The following is a 17,956-nucleotide window of genomic DNA, read 5'->3' as shown; positions in this document are numbered from 1 at the left end:
TGGTAGAGAAGACTGGAAAGCTGTAACAGTAGGGCAAGGCCAGGAGCATGCAGGTCCCTTTGAGACTTGTGGCATTCTCAAATGGAGGCAGCTGGAGATGCCATATGAAGATGGCAAGATGGGCCTGTTAGAAACCTGGGGGGAGATGAAAAGGTAGATGATATGCCTTGAGGAGAAGAAATGGAGCAATGAACTCACAGTCTGAAATCACTTAATGTGTTTTTTGCCTTCAGAGGGGATTTTGAATACTGAGAAATACACAGTAGTAAACCCTGCTTCAACAAATCTGATGCTGCATTAAAAGACATCCATGTAGTGTGGCAGAGAAAAGAACTTTTAAAAGAGGATTAATTCTTCATTTAGCTTTGCGTATTGGTAAAGATATAAAACAAGCTTTTAAATACACTGTAGAATTGATAAACGTCCAAGTTCTTGCTATTGTTAGGGCCACACTTAAAGGGACTTCTGACTCTTTGTCGATGTCTGTTATATGCAGTTTGACACTGTGGGCAGCGCAGTGTCAAACAGTTTTGCCTGGGCATGTTTGGCAGGCAGTTCTGTGTGACCTCTAATGCAAAAATCTGCTGTGCCATATCTCTGCATACCATGTCAATTATTTGCACACAGAAAGGGTGAAAACTAGAAGGAAGTAAAAGCAATCCCTTCACACAGCTGAGGTGATGCAGCCATTCTTATATGCTGTGGTGCAAGGAAAGATCCATATATGCTTAAAACAGAACTTTTAACTAGAGGACTGGGAAGAAGAAGACAGGTCCTGCCTCGATATTCTGTGGCCTGCTCCCTCAACAGGCAATCAGGTATTCTCAGTGGTCCTTGCTGAGTCCTATTGCTGAAGAACCATACACAGTCTTCCCAGTTGAGAAAGTAAACTGCGTGGATTTTCACAGGTGACACAACCATAGCCAATGCTGTAACTAGTGTACTACTTATGGAAATGCTTTTTTTCCCTGAGCTCACAGACAGAAAGCTTATCTAGAAGTAACTCCTAGATATCTGTCTACAATTAGTGTGAAACTGATGTAAAAGAGCCCACTCATACCATGATCTAGTTAGTATTTGAGTCAGTATTACTTCTCTTATTATTTTTTTCTGCTTCTGGCTGTGCAGTCACCATTTTTTTTCCCTATAGACATCTCCTAGTTTGTTTCTAACTGGATGCAGCAGTTCATGGTCCACTGATGTAGGAGGGATTTTTAACACAAATAGGTGACTTGACAGTTGTATTTCATAGAATCAACCAGGTTGGAAGAGACCTCCAAGATCATCCAGACCAACCTAGCACCCAGCCTTAGCCAGTCAACTAGATCGTGGCACTAAGTGCCTCATCCAGGCTTTTCTTCAACACCTCCAGGGATGGCGACTTCACCACCTCCCTGGGCAGCCCATTCCAATGCCAATCACTCTCTCTGCCAACGACTTCCTCCTAGCATCCAGCCTAGACCTCCCCCAGCACAACTTGAGCTTGTGTCTTCTTGTTCTGTTGCTGGTTGCCCCTGAGAAGAGACCAACCCCCACCTGGCTACAGCCTCCCTTCAGATAGTTGTAGACAGCAGTGAAATCACCCCTGAGCCTCCTCTTCTCCAGCTAAACACCTCCAGCTCCCTCAGCCTCTCCTCACAGGGCTGTGTTTCAGGCCTTTCACCAGCTTTTTGTCACATTTCAGTATTTCAACATCTGTCTTGAATGAAGGAGCCCAGAACTGGACACAGTACTCAAGGTGTGGCCTGACCATCATTGAGTACAGGCAAAACACTATCAGTGAATCAAGGTTTGTCTTCTGTTGTTTTTTAACAGCGCACGAGCAGCTTTGGAAGCTTTGACCGTTTCAGACATCACTCAATATCAAAGGCAGATGATTCAGCTGAGGTCTGTACAACACAAACTTTTGCTTTCTCGAGTTTGCTTTCCCATGACAGTTATGCAAAAAACCATCAAAAATCTCTTGTGTAAATTTTATGCTGGTAAGACCTTTGCTTGTGTACCTGGATTTGCCTAGGTGGTTGAGCTTTTGCCAAGATGAGCAAGAAAATCACACCTAAGCTTTGGTTCTTTGATAGGAAGATTAGAAACAATTTTTCACAAAGACAATAGTACAGATCAGGTTGGTGCAGATCCAAAGTCATGGGCACATGTGTGCAACACACAGATATTTCTCTTTTCTTTTAAATAACCTGTATAAATCCTCTCAATTCCTGTTTGAATTAAGGGTAATATAAGTAAAACAATATTTCTGGCATAAAAAGACATTTTCTTTATGTCATTTGCAAGTACAGTGATTTGCTACAAACCTGTTTAGGTACACAAGCCTCCAGGAAAAAAAGCTATAACTGAATTTAATTATCCTGTCCTTAATATTTTCTGTAATTCCTATTACACTGAATTTGTTTTTCACAGTGACTTGTTGCTTCCTCTTTTTGATTTTGAATTAGATATCTGAGTTGGAGACTGTAAGTGACATTGGAGATGCAATGCAAACTAAAGCAGCAAATAATGGAGGAAGTTTGGGTAAGAAGATGAGAGCCATTTCCCTTACCATGAAGAAAAAGATGGGTAAAAAGTACATCAAAGCACTCTCTGAGGAGATGGTAAATACACCTTAAGAATCTTGTGCTTGATGAGAATATATGTGGAGTAAAATTATGTGCATTTTGCTGTCCATGTTTCAGCTGTCATCAGTTAAGACAATCCATAGAGGCGATGTAACATTACTGACTTAGAACAGCTTTTAGTATGTGCCCTTTCTTTCACGTGCATGTTAGCTTACCCAAACACAGACACACATACACAACTAAGGCATTAAGGGAGAACCCAAGATAGACACAGGGGTTTTAGATTGTTAAGTTTTACACCGTTGAATTTTGCTTTGGAATCAAGGAGCATTTATATAAACATCACCAAAAAAACCTCCTAACCTCCTAAAAAGAGGTTCCAGCTCAACACAAGGGGGAACTGCTTTACTCTAAGAGTCACAGAGCACTGGAACAGGCTTCCTAGAGAGGTTGTGGGGTTTCCTTCTCCGGAGATTTTCAATGCCTGTCTGGATGTTTCGCCCTGTGATCTGTGTTAGATAGTATTGTCCTGCTCTGGCAGGGGGGTTGGACTCGATGATCTCCTTGGTTCCCTTTCAACCCCTAACGTCCTGTGATCCCGTGAACATGGACATAAGGGAATATTGTATAAACCCTATTAGCAGTCTGATATTCAACCTGTACAAAACACCTAATTAGAAAAAAATGATCTTTCAATGCAAAAGTTATTTGTGAAGTCCATTTAGAAGAGGACACTCAGCATCCTAGAGTGTGACAAGTCATATGCATTGCCTGGTTTTTACCTTATCGTGTTTCACACATTACAAACCCTGTTTCCTCAATACCTGTTGTGTCAGTGAGTTCCAAATTCGAACAAACTAATATAAAACATTAGGAAAAAGGACTTGCCGCATTTAATCACCCTAAAAAAAAAATCTACCTAGCCTGCACCCTATCTCACACACGTAGGGAAAATAAATGAGACACTTCCAAGTAGTAAAGAGTGTTTCACAGCTTCAGATAGTTTTAGGGGGTGAGAGAACAGGATTCCTAATTCATTAGTTTACACTTTTTACTGAAACTCCGGAGACTGTAATCTATGATACATATGTGAAATAAACCAAAATGCAGACTTTCAACCTTTACCTTTTGCACACTTAGGACAGAGATTCACATGACAGAAATTCAATGAATTATCTGACTGGACACACATGTAGCATAATCTTCACTCCTGAAGGAGATGATGACAATCAATACCAGCCTACTGATTAATCCATGGGTTATGCTGCTGACTGATATAACAAGCACCGTCCTTGTTGAAAACCAATACGGTCTTTCATTTCAGTTCTGTGCCTTATACATACCAGTGTAAGTCTGTTACGAAAGGGGCTAGTTGAAATTTGAGTCTGGGGTGAAATGCAACGAGCCCGATTCAAAAGTTATTAAATAATTTATTAATATACACTAAATAATTCCCCCAAACTTATTTGCAACTCTCCACACAAGTTCTTGGCTGCAGTTAGTAGAACTGTTTTACAGAGTGTCTCTATACAATGGAAATTTGAAAGGGTTTAGAAATGTCTTGGATAGAGCCTGGCAGCTTAACTCACCGCTTGTGAGGTTAGTTAAATTTCTTTAGCAACCTGAATAAAGAATTAAAAATACTCACCAGTCCCAACGTCTGTGGCCCAAAACATAGGCAGGAAAATGTTCAGCAGAAGTCCTGTGGCGAATTCCACGTGAGCTGCAAAGTGGAATCAGCTGCCGGCTGAGGCGGCTGAGGCGGTTTGAGGCGGCTGAGGCGGCAGGCGCGCGGCCGGCAGGTGAGCGAGGAGCGAAGGAGCAGGCAGCTCCTTGTGCACCTGTTCACCCCTTTCATAGGGCAATGGCCGAGGCTAATGGTCTCACTGGCCACACAATCACTCAATCGCCTCTGGCAATCACCCAAACAGAGCCACAAAAGGCAGACCCCACAGGCTGTTCTCCTCCAAACATGGGGGCGCCTGCACCTTGCACGCCACAGGCGCGTGAGCCTCGCGAAGCCCCCCTCAGGTGACCGGATTGAACCGGACTCGGGCGCCTGGGCTGCTTTGTCCTGTTCTCCTGCCTCTGGCTGCAATGCAGACACGCAGGTGAGTATGTCTGGACAAGGCAGGACATGCTCAAGCCCATTTTGTGCCCTTTGGGACTATTCGCCACAGAGTCTCAGCTTCATACATGCACTGCCACCTTTTCTTGACTTCATCAGCCAAATGATTCATTAATATTTCCCCAAACATACCATGAAGTCCCAAGTACAGCACAGTAGCACACATTGATGTGAGAGTGATGCACTCTGCCGAAGAAATTCACAGGGTCACAGGATGGTAGGGGTTGGAAGGGACCCAAGGAGATCATCTAGTCCAACACCCTTGCCACAGCAGGACAATACTATCTAACACAGATCACAGAGGAACACATCCAGACGAGGAGACAGCCTTGATCACTGAGGATGCAGAGAAGGCAGAGCCACTGAATGCCTTCTTTGCTGCAGTCTTTACACCTAAGGCTGAACTCCCCTACGTACTCCAGACCCTGGATGAAGGAGAGGAAGCCTGGAGGAGGGAATGCTCCGCAATGGTCAGTGCAGACTGGGTTAGGGATCAGTTACACAAATTAAACATTAACAAGTCCATGGGCCCTGATGAGATGCACCCAAGGGTGCTGAGAGAACTGGCTGAGGTTATCACTCTGCCACTCTCCATCATCTTTGCCAAATTGTGGCAGACAGAAGAGGTGTCTGAGAACTGGAGGAGAGTCAGTGTCACTCCAGTCTTCAAAAAGGGCAAGAAAGAGGTTCCAGGGAACTACAGACCAGTCAGAATCACCTCCATCCCTGGCTAAACGATGGAGTGGCTCCTGCTGGAGGGCATCTCAAGGTGCTTGGAAGAAAAGAAGGTTATCAGGAGTAGTCAGCATGGATTTACTAAGGGGAAGTCATGCTTAACTAACCTGATAGCATTTTATGATGCCATAACTGAATGGGTAGATTCAGGGAAACCAGTGGATGTAGTCTACCTTGACCTTAGCAAGGCCTCTGACACCATCTCCCATGACATTGTAGTGAGCAAGATGAGGAAGTGTGGGATGGAAGAGCAGACAGTGAGGTTGGTTAGGAACTGGTTGCAAGATAGAGTTCAGAGGGTGGTGATCAATGGTGCCAGGTTCAGCTGGAGAGCTGTGACTAGTGGTGTCCCCTAGGGATCAGTGCTGGGGCCAGTCCTGTTCAACATCTTCATCAATGACATTGATGAGGGCACAGAGTGTCTGCTCAGCAAGTTTGCTGACGACACCAAGCTGGGAGGCTTGGCTGATACAGCTGAAGGCTGTGTGGCCATCCAGAGACACCTGGGCAGACTGGAGAGCTGGGCACAGAGGAACCAGATGAAGTTCAACAAGGACAAGTGCAGAGTCCTGCATCTGAGGAGGGATAATAAAGTGCACCAGTACAGGCTGGGAGGTGATCTGCTGGAAAGCAGTCCTGTGGAGAGGGACCTGGGGGTCCTGATGGATAACAAGTTACCCATGGCACAGCAATGTGCCCTTGTGGCCAAGAAGGCCAATGGGATCCTGGGGTGTATTGGGAGGAGTGCATCCAGCAGATCAAGGGAGGTTCTCCTCCCCCTCTACTCTGACCTGCTGAGACCTCATCTTGAATACTGTGTTCAGTTTTGGGCTCCCCAGTTTAAGAGGGATGGGGATCTGATGGAGAGAGTCCAAGCAGAGGGCTACGAGGATGATTAGGGAACTGGAGGGCATGGCTTATAAGGAGAGGCTGAGGGACCTGGGGCTTTTAGTCTGGAGAAAAGAAGGCTTAGAGGGGTTTTGATAAATATTTATAAGTATCTGAAGGCTGGCCAGGAATGGGGGGACAGCCTCTGCTCACTTGCTCCCTGTGACAAGGAGCAATGAGAGTAAATTCCAGCAAAAGAGGTTCCACAGAGAGGTTGTGGAGTGTCCTTCTCTGGAGACTTTCAAGGCCTGTCTGCATGTGTTCCTCTGTGATCTGTGTTAGATAGTATTGTCCTGTTCTGGCAGGACTCCTTGGGTCCCTTCCAACCCCTAACATCCTCATCCTGTGGTCCTGTGATCCTGAAAGTCTCCACAGAAGTAGATTCCTTCCTTTGAAAACTCATAATTATTTCATTCAGTTGTTATTACCTAATCCCTAACTTCTCTGTGATTGAAATACGGATCTTATTGCTTTGAATAGGCTGTAATTCCTGAGGTGTGATTTAGTGTTATAAACTCAAGAGGCCAATTTCATACACCATTAGATTTTGTGAAAGAAACACGCAGCTGTTAATTCTGAAATGAACTGGGTTTTGAGGCCAAAGTTTGAGCAATGTGGTGAGCATGGGGCTAGAACACACCAATAACATCCAAGTGTGCAAGCTGTCTCCAGAAGGCTCTGCCTTGGGTGTCAGCCTCCCATCAAGTGCCCATAACGTTCAGAAGTTCAGTGCAAAACACAACTACATCAGCTAAGAACTTCATCATGTGCTTTCAGAATTAGAATCAGTCACAGTTGGAAAGGACAAGGATTATTTAGTTCCAACCCCCCTGCCATGGGCAGGGACACCCTACCCTAGATCAGGCTGCCCACAGCCTCATCCAGTCTGACCTTAAACAACTCCAGGGACAGGGCCTCAACCACCTCCCTGGGCAACCCATTCCAGGCTCTCACCACTCCCATGCTGAAGAACTTCCTCTTAACGTCCAGTCTGAACCTACCCACCTCCAGCTTTGTTCCATTCCCCCTAGTCCTGTCACTACCTGATAGCCTAAAAAGTCCCTCCCCAGCTTTTTTTTCCTCTTTTTTTTTTCCCCTTTTTTTTTTTTTTTCCATTTTATTTCCTCTTGTGGGGCAATCAGAACATACATCTAGTCTGGCTACCTGTGAATCTTCTGTTGCAAGTCTTATTGCTCTGACATATAGGAGTCTTCTGAGATGGAGAACCAGTTTAGCTGCTGGAGCGAGAATGGTATGAAGTGAGTGGGGCAGAGTGGAAACAGGGGATTTCTCCAAGATCCTAAGACACTAAGGATGGTGCTAAGCATCTTTAGTACCAAGCATCAACTTCTGAAGTGCTTTCTCTCACAGAGTGGTTCCTTATAAAATGTAATGACTTCATCACCAATGATGACTTTTAAAGAAGAAAAATATGTTTGTCTAAATACATCTCTTGGTGGCTAACATCTAATTTTTGCATTACAGAATGAAGAAGAAAAAGATGACAGTGATCCTGGTGGTGGAATACACACTGAGAAGGTCTCTCTAAAAGCTAGTGACTCTATGGAAAGTCTCTATAGTCTCAACAGTGGCCAAAGCTCATCTAGTAAGTACAAGATATCTCTACTTCTTACTCAGTCACTGGATCAACATGGTTATTGTTTCAGTCTGAATTACCAAAACGTGATAGGAGTGAACTTTTGGGTCTGGCAAACAGAAATGCAATCTGATTAAATCTGCAGCTAGGGCAGATACAGCTCTTTCCAGAAATAAGATAACTGTTTTAAAGAGTGGAAGTACTAATTGGTGTAAAAAAAAAATGTAAATAACATGAATTACAAGGGATGTTTCTGCCATATAGGCCATAAATTTGGGGTGGGGGATTATCACTACTGTGGTGTTGATATCCATGGAGCTGCAGTCACTGGGCACAGCCACAAGAGCATCCTTTTTTTGTGGTGGTGGCTGCAAGTCCTTCACCCTGCAGATGTGAGGCAAAGTGAGACTATCTCTGAGATGATGGGTAATGGGGCCTGACCTGACAGCTTCAAATCATGATGCAGAGAGATACAGTCTGCTTCTTCACAAACTCACTGAAAACCCTCCCTCAACAGGGTACTCTCAATCTGAGGACAGATGAATTTCTGGTGAGAAGTAGTTTCCACCTCTATTTGTTGCCCTGCTATGGACATTTGGTAGGCAGCAGGCATTGTTGTGCTATCACTGCAGGCACTGTGTGAGCCCTAAGCAGGGACTCAAGCTGCAGTCCAGACCATTTGCTCTTAGTAGTTAATCTAGCCCTGAGATGGAGCTCTGCACTTAAGCAATCACCTCAAACAAAACCATTTTTATGATCATTTTCTATGATGTGATTTGTGAAAATTGTATATGGGAGCTTACTTCCAACACACTGCTGCTCTTATCTAAAAACATATTTGGATGGGATATTGCAGAGCTTGCTCAAATTTGCTTGAATTACTCTGCTGATATTTTATTGCTCAACTTGGATAAAATGACAGGCAGAAATGTTGATAAGATTAAAATTCCCCTCTGCAATGCAGGTTTCTTTGATGTTTCAGCTAGCTCTGTAATGAAATAAAATTACTTCTACAGTACTTGTTTTCATTTCTCTGAATAAACAGCAGAAGTTCAGCAGAATTAATTCCCTGAACTGCACTTTTAAAGTACCTTTTATTAATCTGTGGGGGTAATGTTTCAAAAAATCTGTAAGTAAAAATTTTAGCCTATTAGTATCATCACCAGAAAAGATTATTGTAGGGAAAATGTTAATGAAATATATCCTACTTTTTTTTTTTTCCCCTGGTGTCTTGCAATAAGTTTTTTATTGAATGTATTTTTCCTGGAATGTGTCAAAACCACACAGAGTATACTCTTGCTCTAAATATATGCTTTTGAACACTTTCCTCTCGGCTGCTGTGCAGAATTGCACGTCTGGACATTTGGTGTAAGAGCTTTTTCAACTTGGCTCTCTTTAAGGTGGGGTAACCAGCTGCTCAGATGGAATGAGCAACAGGGACAGCCTCCGGTTTGATGATGAAGTCCCTTACAGTGGGCCCTTCTGCGGTCGAGCTAAAGTTCACACTGACTTCACACCAAGTCCATATGACACTGATTCTCTTAAAATCAAGGTAAGACAACTACCAGGATTTTCCAGTAAGAATGCCAGGAGGACATTTTTTTAATGGGAAGAATATGTTTTCTAGTGTATTTTCAAAGGTTATGCACATGTAACACAATCTGGTTTTGCAGTCCTTCTTTGAGGAGTTCAAACAGTGCTTCAAAGCCAACTGCTGCTAAAGACTTTTTAAGGCATAGAGTCCAGGTAAGTATCCCACTGCAGTATGTATTGGGATACTACAGATTTCCTCAGGCAAAATACATGTTGCTTCTCACATACTACATGTGGAGTAAGAAAAACTTGAGTCTCATGGGATCATAGAATCATAGAATCAACCAGGTTGGAAGAGGCCTCAAGATCATCCAGTCCAACCTAGTACCCAGCGCTATCCAGTCAACTAGACCATGGCACTAAGTGCCTCATCCAGTCTTTTCTTGAACACCTCCAGGGACGGTGACTCCACCACCTCCCTGGGCAGCCCATTCCAATGGCAAATCACTCTCTGGCAAGAACATCCAGCCTATACCTCCTCCAGCACGACTTGAGACTGTGTCCCCTTGTTCTGTTGCTGGTTGCCTGGCAGATGAGACCGTCCCCCACCTGGCTACAGCCTCCCTTCAGATAGTTGTAGACAGCAATGAGGTCCTCAGCTTTTTCAGTCACCACTGGGATAGCTCAGTGGCACACATTGTCTTTAATGAAAACTTGGTTATTTCCATTAAGCTTTTCTTCAAGCATACCTTTGAATTATGAATTTCCTCTGACCCTAACAGCATGCCAGGGGTGACCAGGATGTGTGAGTGAGAAAGTGAGTGAAGCAGACACAGATCTAATTTAATATTACTGAAAAAGCCCAGGCCTTTTCTTTTCCTGCTATGCACAGATACCTCCAGTATCATTATCTTCCAGACTACTTGCATCTGTAATCCAGACTTTCTTTTCCCTCTTTGTAAACACCTTTGTATCTAGGTTATATTCACATGCCAGCATCTTTTGCTCTTCACAGCCTCTTATTTTTGTCATAATCCTCATCCGTATCTCTCAATAGAAGCTCCCACTCCTCCTCTCTGATCTGTATTACAGCCAGTGCTCTGCTAGCACTTGAAATCTTCACCACTGCCCTTGCCCTCCACTTCCACCCACACTTAGGGTATTTGTTTCAAAGCAGTTTAACCAGTCACAAACCAGCAAATGTCTGCTGGCTCACACAGATTTATTTTTCAGTCATCAAGGTGGTCTAGTTTAGAATAATAAACTAATAGGATGGAAATCCTCTAAATTCACCTCACAAAATTTCAGTATTCATGAATCTGAATACAAACCACACCTGCATCTTGGTTTAGAGCCACTGCCTGCTTCTGAGCTACATTCACAAATGAAGTTCCTGAGCCTTCATAAGCATGTAGAATAATATGTATACTTACAGAGCTTTAAATAAATGTCTGTTTAGTTTCCATTTCAAATGTGCTTACACCTCTGAGCTCTGTGTTCTTACAGAACCAAGGCACTGAAACACAGCGAATTTCACACTTCAGTATGAAAATAGGGTGACAGTTTCACTTGCAATTTCTTGACCAGACCAGAAATTATTTGAAAGCCTTGAAGTTGTTAAAAGATACTTTAACAAAATTAGTTTGATTTTTAAGTCTGTAACAGCATGCCAGAAAAACTCGGTACGTTTTGTTTTGCTGGATAAAAGACACAGCATTTTTGCACATTCTGTGGTACCTGCCCAGAAGAGAGGACTCAGTGCTGAGATAGATCTGGGAGCAAGCTGTGTAGTGGGTATGACTTGCAAGGGAGGTTTTTCACTATGAGAATCACTCAGAGTGACTGTTTTGCTGACCTGAGACCTTGGTTCAGACAGCGTGCCTGTGAACTTCTTTACCAAAAATCCCTCCTGAAGTAGCTTGCTGTCACTTTCTTTTGCACTTAGGTTTGTGAGTGAATGCACAAGTGTGGCTAGCTGAAGCCTTTACATCTGTCTTCTAAGGCATCTTCCACTATTTTCTCAATTGATTGTGTTAATAATGGTGGGAAAATGTGTCAGTCCTTTAGGAAGGGCAGACAGGAAGATATTAAGAGTTAAATATTCTTTACTGCCTTTGAGAAGTGTAGCCATTGCTTTCTTACTGTAAAATGGGTAAGAGTCCACTGTTCACATAGCTCAGCTATGAGTTTTTTAAGACCTTTGAGATACTGGATAATAAGATTATTGTGTAAATGCTTTGGCACATGTTTGGAAAATAATCTCACAGTGTTCCCTTGCTTTTTTGCCAAAGCTATGGCTGCTATCCATGGCAAAACGTTGATTGCTACTGCAACCTGATCCATTTTTGGGGACACAGCAGAGCACAAAAATGGTTATGAGATGATGCTTATGGTCACTTAGCTTTCTCAGAGATGTGGAGATAAGGACTAACTCAATTTTCTGTAATTATTTTGACTGGATGTTTATAAAAGGAAGGAGATAATTCTAGGTATTTTTCAAATGTTCCTTTGCACTGACTAGTTAAGATTCTGTTCTGACTTTGGTCCACACAGGAAAAGCTACCTGTAACAAATAAGATGTGTAAGCAGTGGTGTGCTTTTTTTCATTGCTCTAGAAAGGAGACATTATTGATATCATCTGCAAAACCCCTATGGGCATATGGACAGGCATGCTGAACAACAAAGTAGGAAACTTCAAGTTCATTTATGTGGATATTATCTTGGAAGAGGAAGCTGCACCCAGAAAGATAAAGCCGCGCAGAGGAAGCAAAAGGGCCAAGCCTAAAACGCTGCAAGAGCTCCTGGATTGTGTCCACCTGCAGGTCAGCCAGCGCGTTTCCCAGCTGTATTTGAAACATTTCACTCCTGTGCACTTGGGTTTGGATGTCATTTACAAGCAAAAGCAGAAAGGCGAGTTGCAGCAGTTCTGGTGTCAGCAAAGTAGAGCAGCATCATGTCTGCCTTTTTATCTGATGCAAGTGGCTCATAGTACTGCTTTTTACCCTGTTACTTGTTTCAGTTAAGAGACTCCACGCAAAGACACACAGTGGTGACTTGTCAAGTCCCTGTAAGTTGACTGCAATTATGTGCCTAAGCACAGGAGGTAGGTGACTGTTCACCACAGGGACAGGACTGCAGTCTGACTTCAGTGCCAACATCTAGATTCTGGCTTTCTAATTTAGGGAGCAACAGTCTTCTTGTGCTATGCCATTGTGACTCTTTCCCTCTGTGCAACTCTGGTTCTCAGCTGAGTGTCAAAGTCTAATTAGGTCATGATTTACAGGTAGAATTTTTAATAATGGTTATTGCTTTGGTGCTGATGTAAACATTCCTTTCCCTGGAGTATGCTCAGAGTTTTGTACTGCATGGACATACAGCTAAAGAGGGACAATGTGTGACATAGCACATCTGAGGGACCCCTCAGCTTCTCACCCTTATGTATATTAATAGGCTCCTTCTGTGCAAAGGCAGAGCACACCGTATCTCAGAAGTCCTTCTAGACCCAGCATGAGAGGTACTCATGGGGTGACCCATCAAAAGGTCAGACAGTCGGCAGATTAAATCATTTCTGTCAGAGCTCTGTCCTGGTCCAATTTTCTGCCAGACTCTGTTAGACAACCCAGGCACAAATGCCAAGATGGCCAGGAGGACCCTCTAACATCTCCGGCTGTGTCCTTTTCAGCTTTGGTTTTATGCCAAAGGCGGGTCTGTCAGACTAGAGAACGAAACCTATTTCAACCTCACAAAAAAAAAGTAAGAGATACTGTGCCTATTCCTCTACTAAACATAATGCTTGCTTACATGACAGGATTGCTTGTTTATTTTTGTAGGAATATGCCTCAACCCTCTTGCTAAATGGCTATGAAACTTTAGAGGACTTAAAGGATCTACGGGAGAGCCATCTGATTGAATTAAATATTTCAAATCCAGAAGACAGGGCAAGACTTTTATCAGCAATTGAAAATTTGCACGACTATGACAGTAAGTGTTTAAGCTGTGTTAAGAGTCATGTGCAAGTTTTAACTGATAACACACATTTAAAGAAATAGTGATTCTCACATTGATCTGTTAAATGATTTTTCTTTTAGGTATGAGACATGGAGGCAGGTGGTTTTCTTATTTGTTGCAGGCAGCAAAGTCTGTATCTCCTCCAGATATGTCTTTGATTATCTGTCTAGATATGCTAACACATGAATGATTTAAAATTTCTCATTTTACTGTCTTACACTAGAGCAGCCTCATTTGCCTCTGAGGACCCAAACCCCAGAGAGCTTAAGTGACTTCCCAAAAGTCACAAGATCTGTGCAGGAGAGGAAAATACAACCTCCTAAATTGTGCACTAGTATCTTAACTAAAATAGAGCTTATTTCAAATAGAATCATAGAATGGTTTGGGTTGGAAGAGACCTCCAAAGGTCATCTAGTCCAACTCCATAACATTTTTTTAAACAGCATTCTGCAGAAGAATACATTTTCCACTTCCTTCACTTCATACTTAAATCGTTATCCAAATGAGTTTATTCTGATGGAAACTTTGGGAGGGGGAAAAAAATGTCGGGGGAGGTATAGGCTGGGTGTTAGGAGGAAGTTCTCCACAGAGAGAGTGATTGGCATTGGAATGGGCTGCCCAGGGAGGTGGTGGAGGCACCATCCCTGGAGGTGTTGAAGAAAAGCCTGGATGAGGCACTTAGTGCCATGGTCTAGTTGATTGGATAGGGCTGGGTGCTAGGTTGGCCTGGATGATCTTAGAGGTCTCTTCCAACCTGGTTGATTCTATGATCAATACACACACACACACACACACACACAAATAACTGGTTTCTATCTTTTTCCCCAAATTAATCTGACTTCAGTTTCCAGTGAGCTTCTGAAAGCTGATCATGTGATGTGTGTATATTTATGCATATTGACAACTGTTATGTTTTCTTGACCCCTTCCTTTCACTGGGAATCAGAAGGCTAAGGCACTGAACAGAAAATACTGTTTTCATGATATTTTAATGATATATCCAGCCTGACTTCTCATTTTGAATAATTTATATCAAATTCCTAGAAATTACAACTAAGTGGCTACTTACTTGGACAGTCATCCAAAACAGGAGGCATTTGCCTCTTCATGGATATATGTGAACACTCACCCCTATGATGAGCAGTCATTCCATCAAATGTGCACTTGCAATAGAGAAGCATTTGAAAGAAAGAAAAGGAGAGCTGGAAAAGCAATATCCTCCAGGGATATTTCAGTATTAATTCTTGTTAAATGTCCACTTTTCATCTCCACAGTAGGCAAGTAGCTTTCCAGTTCTCACTCATATACATAGATATATATGCACATATCTGCATGCAGACATATAGAATCATTGAATCATAGAATCAACCAGGTTGGAAGAGACCACCAAGATCATCCAGTCCAACCTATCACCCAGCCCTGTCCAATGAACTAGACCATGGCACTAAGTGCCTCATCCAGTCTTTTCTTGAATGTCTCCAGGGACGGCAACTCTACCACCACCCTGGGCAGCCCATTCCAATGGCAAATCATATATACACCATGTTCTTCAGTACACAAAACTCTCTGGTCCTCTAAGCACATCTTAGGCTACCTCATCCATTAAGCTTTCCTTGCAGATGCTCTCTAATCTCCATCTTTGTGTCTTTGCTGATTTGTTTTGGTTACTTTAGATTTGGGCTTTTGTACATGTGGCCTTTCCTATTCTTCGTCAGCTTCCAGGGCAAGCTAACTTTCTTGCAACCACACCGGAGAGGCACTAAAAGGGTTTTCTTGCCTACCAGGTTCAATAATTCTTTGTTGGCTGTAACTTTGTGAGAGTCTGGAAAAGGACACTTGAAGGACTGTCTATGTAAAAATAGCGATTGAAAGAGTGAATCCAGGGGAAAACAGGGTCAACATTTTCCTATAATTAAGTTGTAGGGATCCAGCTGGAAATTATCTGAAAATGTACTTGTTTCTCTTGTCTGCTCTTAAACTTATTATACATATATTTGTGTGCACTTCTAGGCAACTAGCCTATTTGTGTGTAGCCTTTTAAAAACATATTTAACACCCAAAAGAAGAAAGAAAAAGAAAGAAAACTACTAGATTATATTTCTGCAGTACTGCATCAGTGTGAAAAACCAAACCAAACCATAATGGTTTTTAACAGACCATGTGAATGTGAGACTGTGCTGGAGTAGTGAGAATAAGGTTTATATTTATATCCCTTGTGTAAGAAAAAGCAGCCTTAGACCTATAACCTTTTTAGAAGATTATATCTTTCTTTTTCTTCTTTTGAAGGTGTCTTAACACTTAATATTCTACATACACCTGTGCAAGGACCAAACCTAGCAATGTCCTTACATGTCCCATGCATTGAAAATTAATACATTTACCTTAATTATCCAAACAAGGTTCTTCCTAACTGGCAGCATGGGATTAACTCACTTCTCCAGGCAAAACAATATCCCTGATGTTATCTGTTTGGTAGTCTAATAGTTTAAATTCCTGTAATGCTTCTGGAAATAATAACATTAAATCTTACAAAGTGGCCCATGCTTCAAAATCAGATGACACTGTAGTCTCACAACAAGAGATTAAATGGATATTTGTTTCCCATTCACTTTAGATAGGTATAGCCAATCTTTCTAGTGTTCAAATTAAATAAAACAATATTGCCAGAATTTATGAATGCTAACAGAACCAAGACATCTTTATATACCGTGCCAGCTATAAGCATTCACAGAGTCACAGAATGGTTTGAGTTAGAAGTGACCTTGAAAGTTCATCTAGCCCAATCCCCTTGCAGTGAGCAGGGACATCTTCAGATAGATCAAGTTGTTCAGAGCCCCATCCAACTTGACCTTGAATGTTTTCAGGGATGAGGAATTACTACCTTTCTGGGCAATCACCCATAGAGAGTTTCTGCCATTCTTATTGTTCTTCCATGTATCTACATTAGATCTACCCTCTTTTTAGTTTAAAACTGTTGCCCCTTGTCCTGCCATAGCAGGCCCTGATAAGAACACCTGTCCCCCTATAAAAATTATAGGCTCCCTTTAAGTACTGAAAGGTTGCAAATCAGCTCTCCCTGGAGTCATCTATTCTGCTGACAGAACAACCCCAACTCTCCCATCCTGGAGAGAGTTCTCTAGATCTATCATCATTTTTATGGTCCTTCTTTATACCTGCTTGAACAGGTTCATATATTTCTTCTGCTGAGAGCTCCAGAACCTAAAACAGTACTCCAGGTTCTGCTAAGTGTGGTGAGGCAGCAGAATTACTTCCCCAGACCTACTGGCCACACTTCTTTTGTGCAGTCTAGGGTGTGATTTGCCTTCTGGGCTGTGAGTGCACATCTCCTAGCCTGTACTGATACTGAGAATTGCTCTGACCTGTGTGTAGGACTTTGAACCTCGCTTTGTTGAACCTCATGAGGTTCACGTGGACCTACTTCTCCAGCTTGCCTGGGTCCTTCTGGATGGCATCCCATCTCTCTGGCTTGTCAACTGCACTACTCAGCTTGAAGTCATCTGCAAACTTGGTGAGGGTGCACTCGATCCCACTCTCTACATCATTGATGAAGATGCTGAACAGCACTGGTTCCAGTACAGATCCCTGAGGAACCCCACTTGTCACCAGTCTCCATCTGGATATTGAATTTTTGACCATTACCCTCTGGATGTGACCATCCAACCAATTCCTTATCTGCCATCCATCAAATCCATATCTCTCCAATTTGGAGAGAAGGATGTTGTAGGGGACTGAGTTCTACAGAAATCCAGACAGACAACAACCGTACCTCTTCTCTTGTCCATTGATGTAGTCACTCCATCATAGAAGACCATGAGGTTGGTCAGGTATGGCTTGCCCTTGATGGAGCCATGTTGGCTGTCTCAAAACATCTCCCTGTTGTCCATGTGCCTTACTACAGCTCTAAGGAGGATCTTTTCCATAATCTTCCCAGGCATAGAGGTGAGGCTGAGAGGTCAGTAGTTCCTGAGATCCTCCTTTCTACCCTTTAAAAAATGTGTCTGATGTTTTCCCTTTTCAATCATCAGGGACTTCTATTGACTGCCATGACTTTCCAAATATCATCAAGAGTGGCTTGTCAACCACCCAATTGCCTTCAGAGCAGATGCATCTTATCAGGTCCTGTAAAGTTACACATATTCAGGTTTCTTGGGTGGTCACAAACCTGATCTCCTACAGTGAAAAGGACCTGGTCCCAAAGTTGTAGTCCATCAACTCACAAAGTGTAAGAAGCGGTGATGACAGTGAAGACTGAGACAAAGGTGGTTGAGTATGTCAGCCTTCTCCTTTACTGCTGTTACCAGCTTATCAATCTTTCTCATTGAGGGGATAGACTTCATTTGGCTTTCCTTTTCTGGCTGACACACCTGTAGAAGCCCTTCTGGTTGTTCTTTGCATTCCTCACCAAGTCAAGCTCCCACTTGGCCTTCCTGACCCCATCCCTACACTCCCAGACAGTGTCTGTGTACATTCTTATTTA

The 17,956-nt window shown here is 42.8% G+C and overlaps 1 protein-coding gene across 4 annotated transcripts in view; it reads left to right on the top strand.

Moving 5' to 3' along the window:
* The window catches only part of SAMSN1 (SAM domain, SH3 domain and nuclear localization signals 1), a 108,123-nt gene that overhangs the window by 80,324 nt on the left and 9,843 nt on the right, over nucleotides 1–17,956 (top strand). For 3 of the 4 annotated variants that reach the window (XM_064152312.1, XM_064152314.1, XM_064152315.1), the window contains 6 exons: nucleotides 1,816–1,887; nucleotides 2,451–2,606; nucleotides 7,807–7,927; nucleotides 9,319–9,470; nucleotides 12,067–12,273; nucleotides 13,282–13,432. In XM_064152312.1, the coding sequence (XP_064008382.1) occupies nucleotides 1,816–1,887; nucleotides 2,451–2,606; nucleotides 7,807–7,927; nucleotides 9,319–9,470; nucleotides 12,067–12,273; nucleotides 13,282–13,432 (859 nt within the window). Of the gene's footprint in view, nucleotides 1–1,815; nucleotides 1,888–2,450; nucleotides 2,607–7,806; nucleotides 7,928–9,318; nucleotides 9,471–12,066; nucleotides 12,274–13,281; nucleotides 13,433–16,848; nucleotides 16,924–17,956 lie in introns of those variants that run through there. The other variant, XM_064152313.1, reaches the window with a different exon arrangement.

Source organism: Pogoniulus pusillus, chromosome 12, assembly GCF_015220805.1.
Source record: "Pogoniulus pusillus isolate bPogPus1 chromosome 12, bPogPus1.pri, whole genome shotgun sequence".
Lineage (NCBI taxonomy): Eukaryota > Metazoa > Chordata > Aves > Piciformes > Lybiidae > Pogoniulus > Pogoniulus pusillus.
The sequence above is the reverse complement of the archived record's forward strand: the minus strand, read 5'-3'. Positions and strand labels throughout refer to the sequence as shown.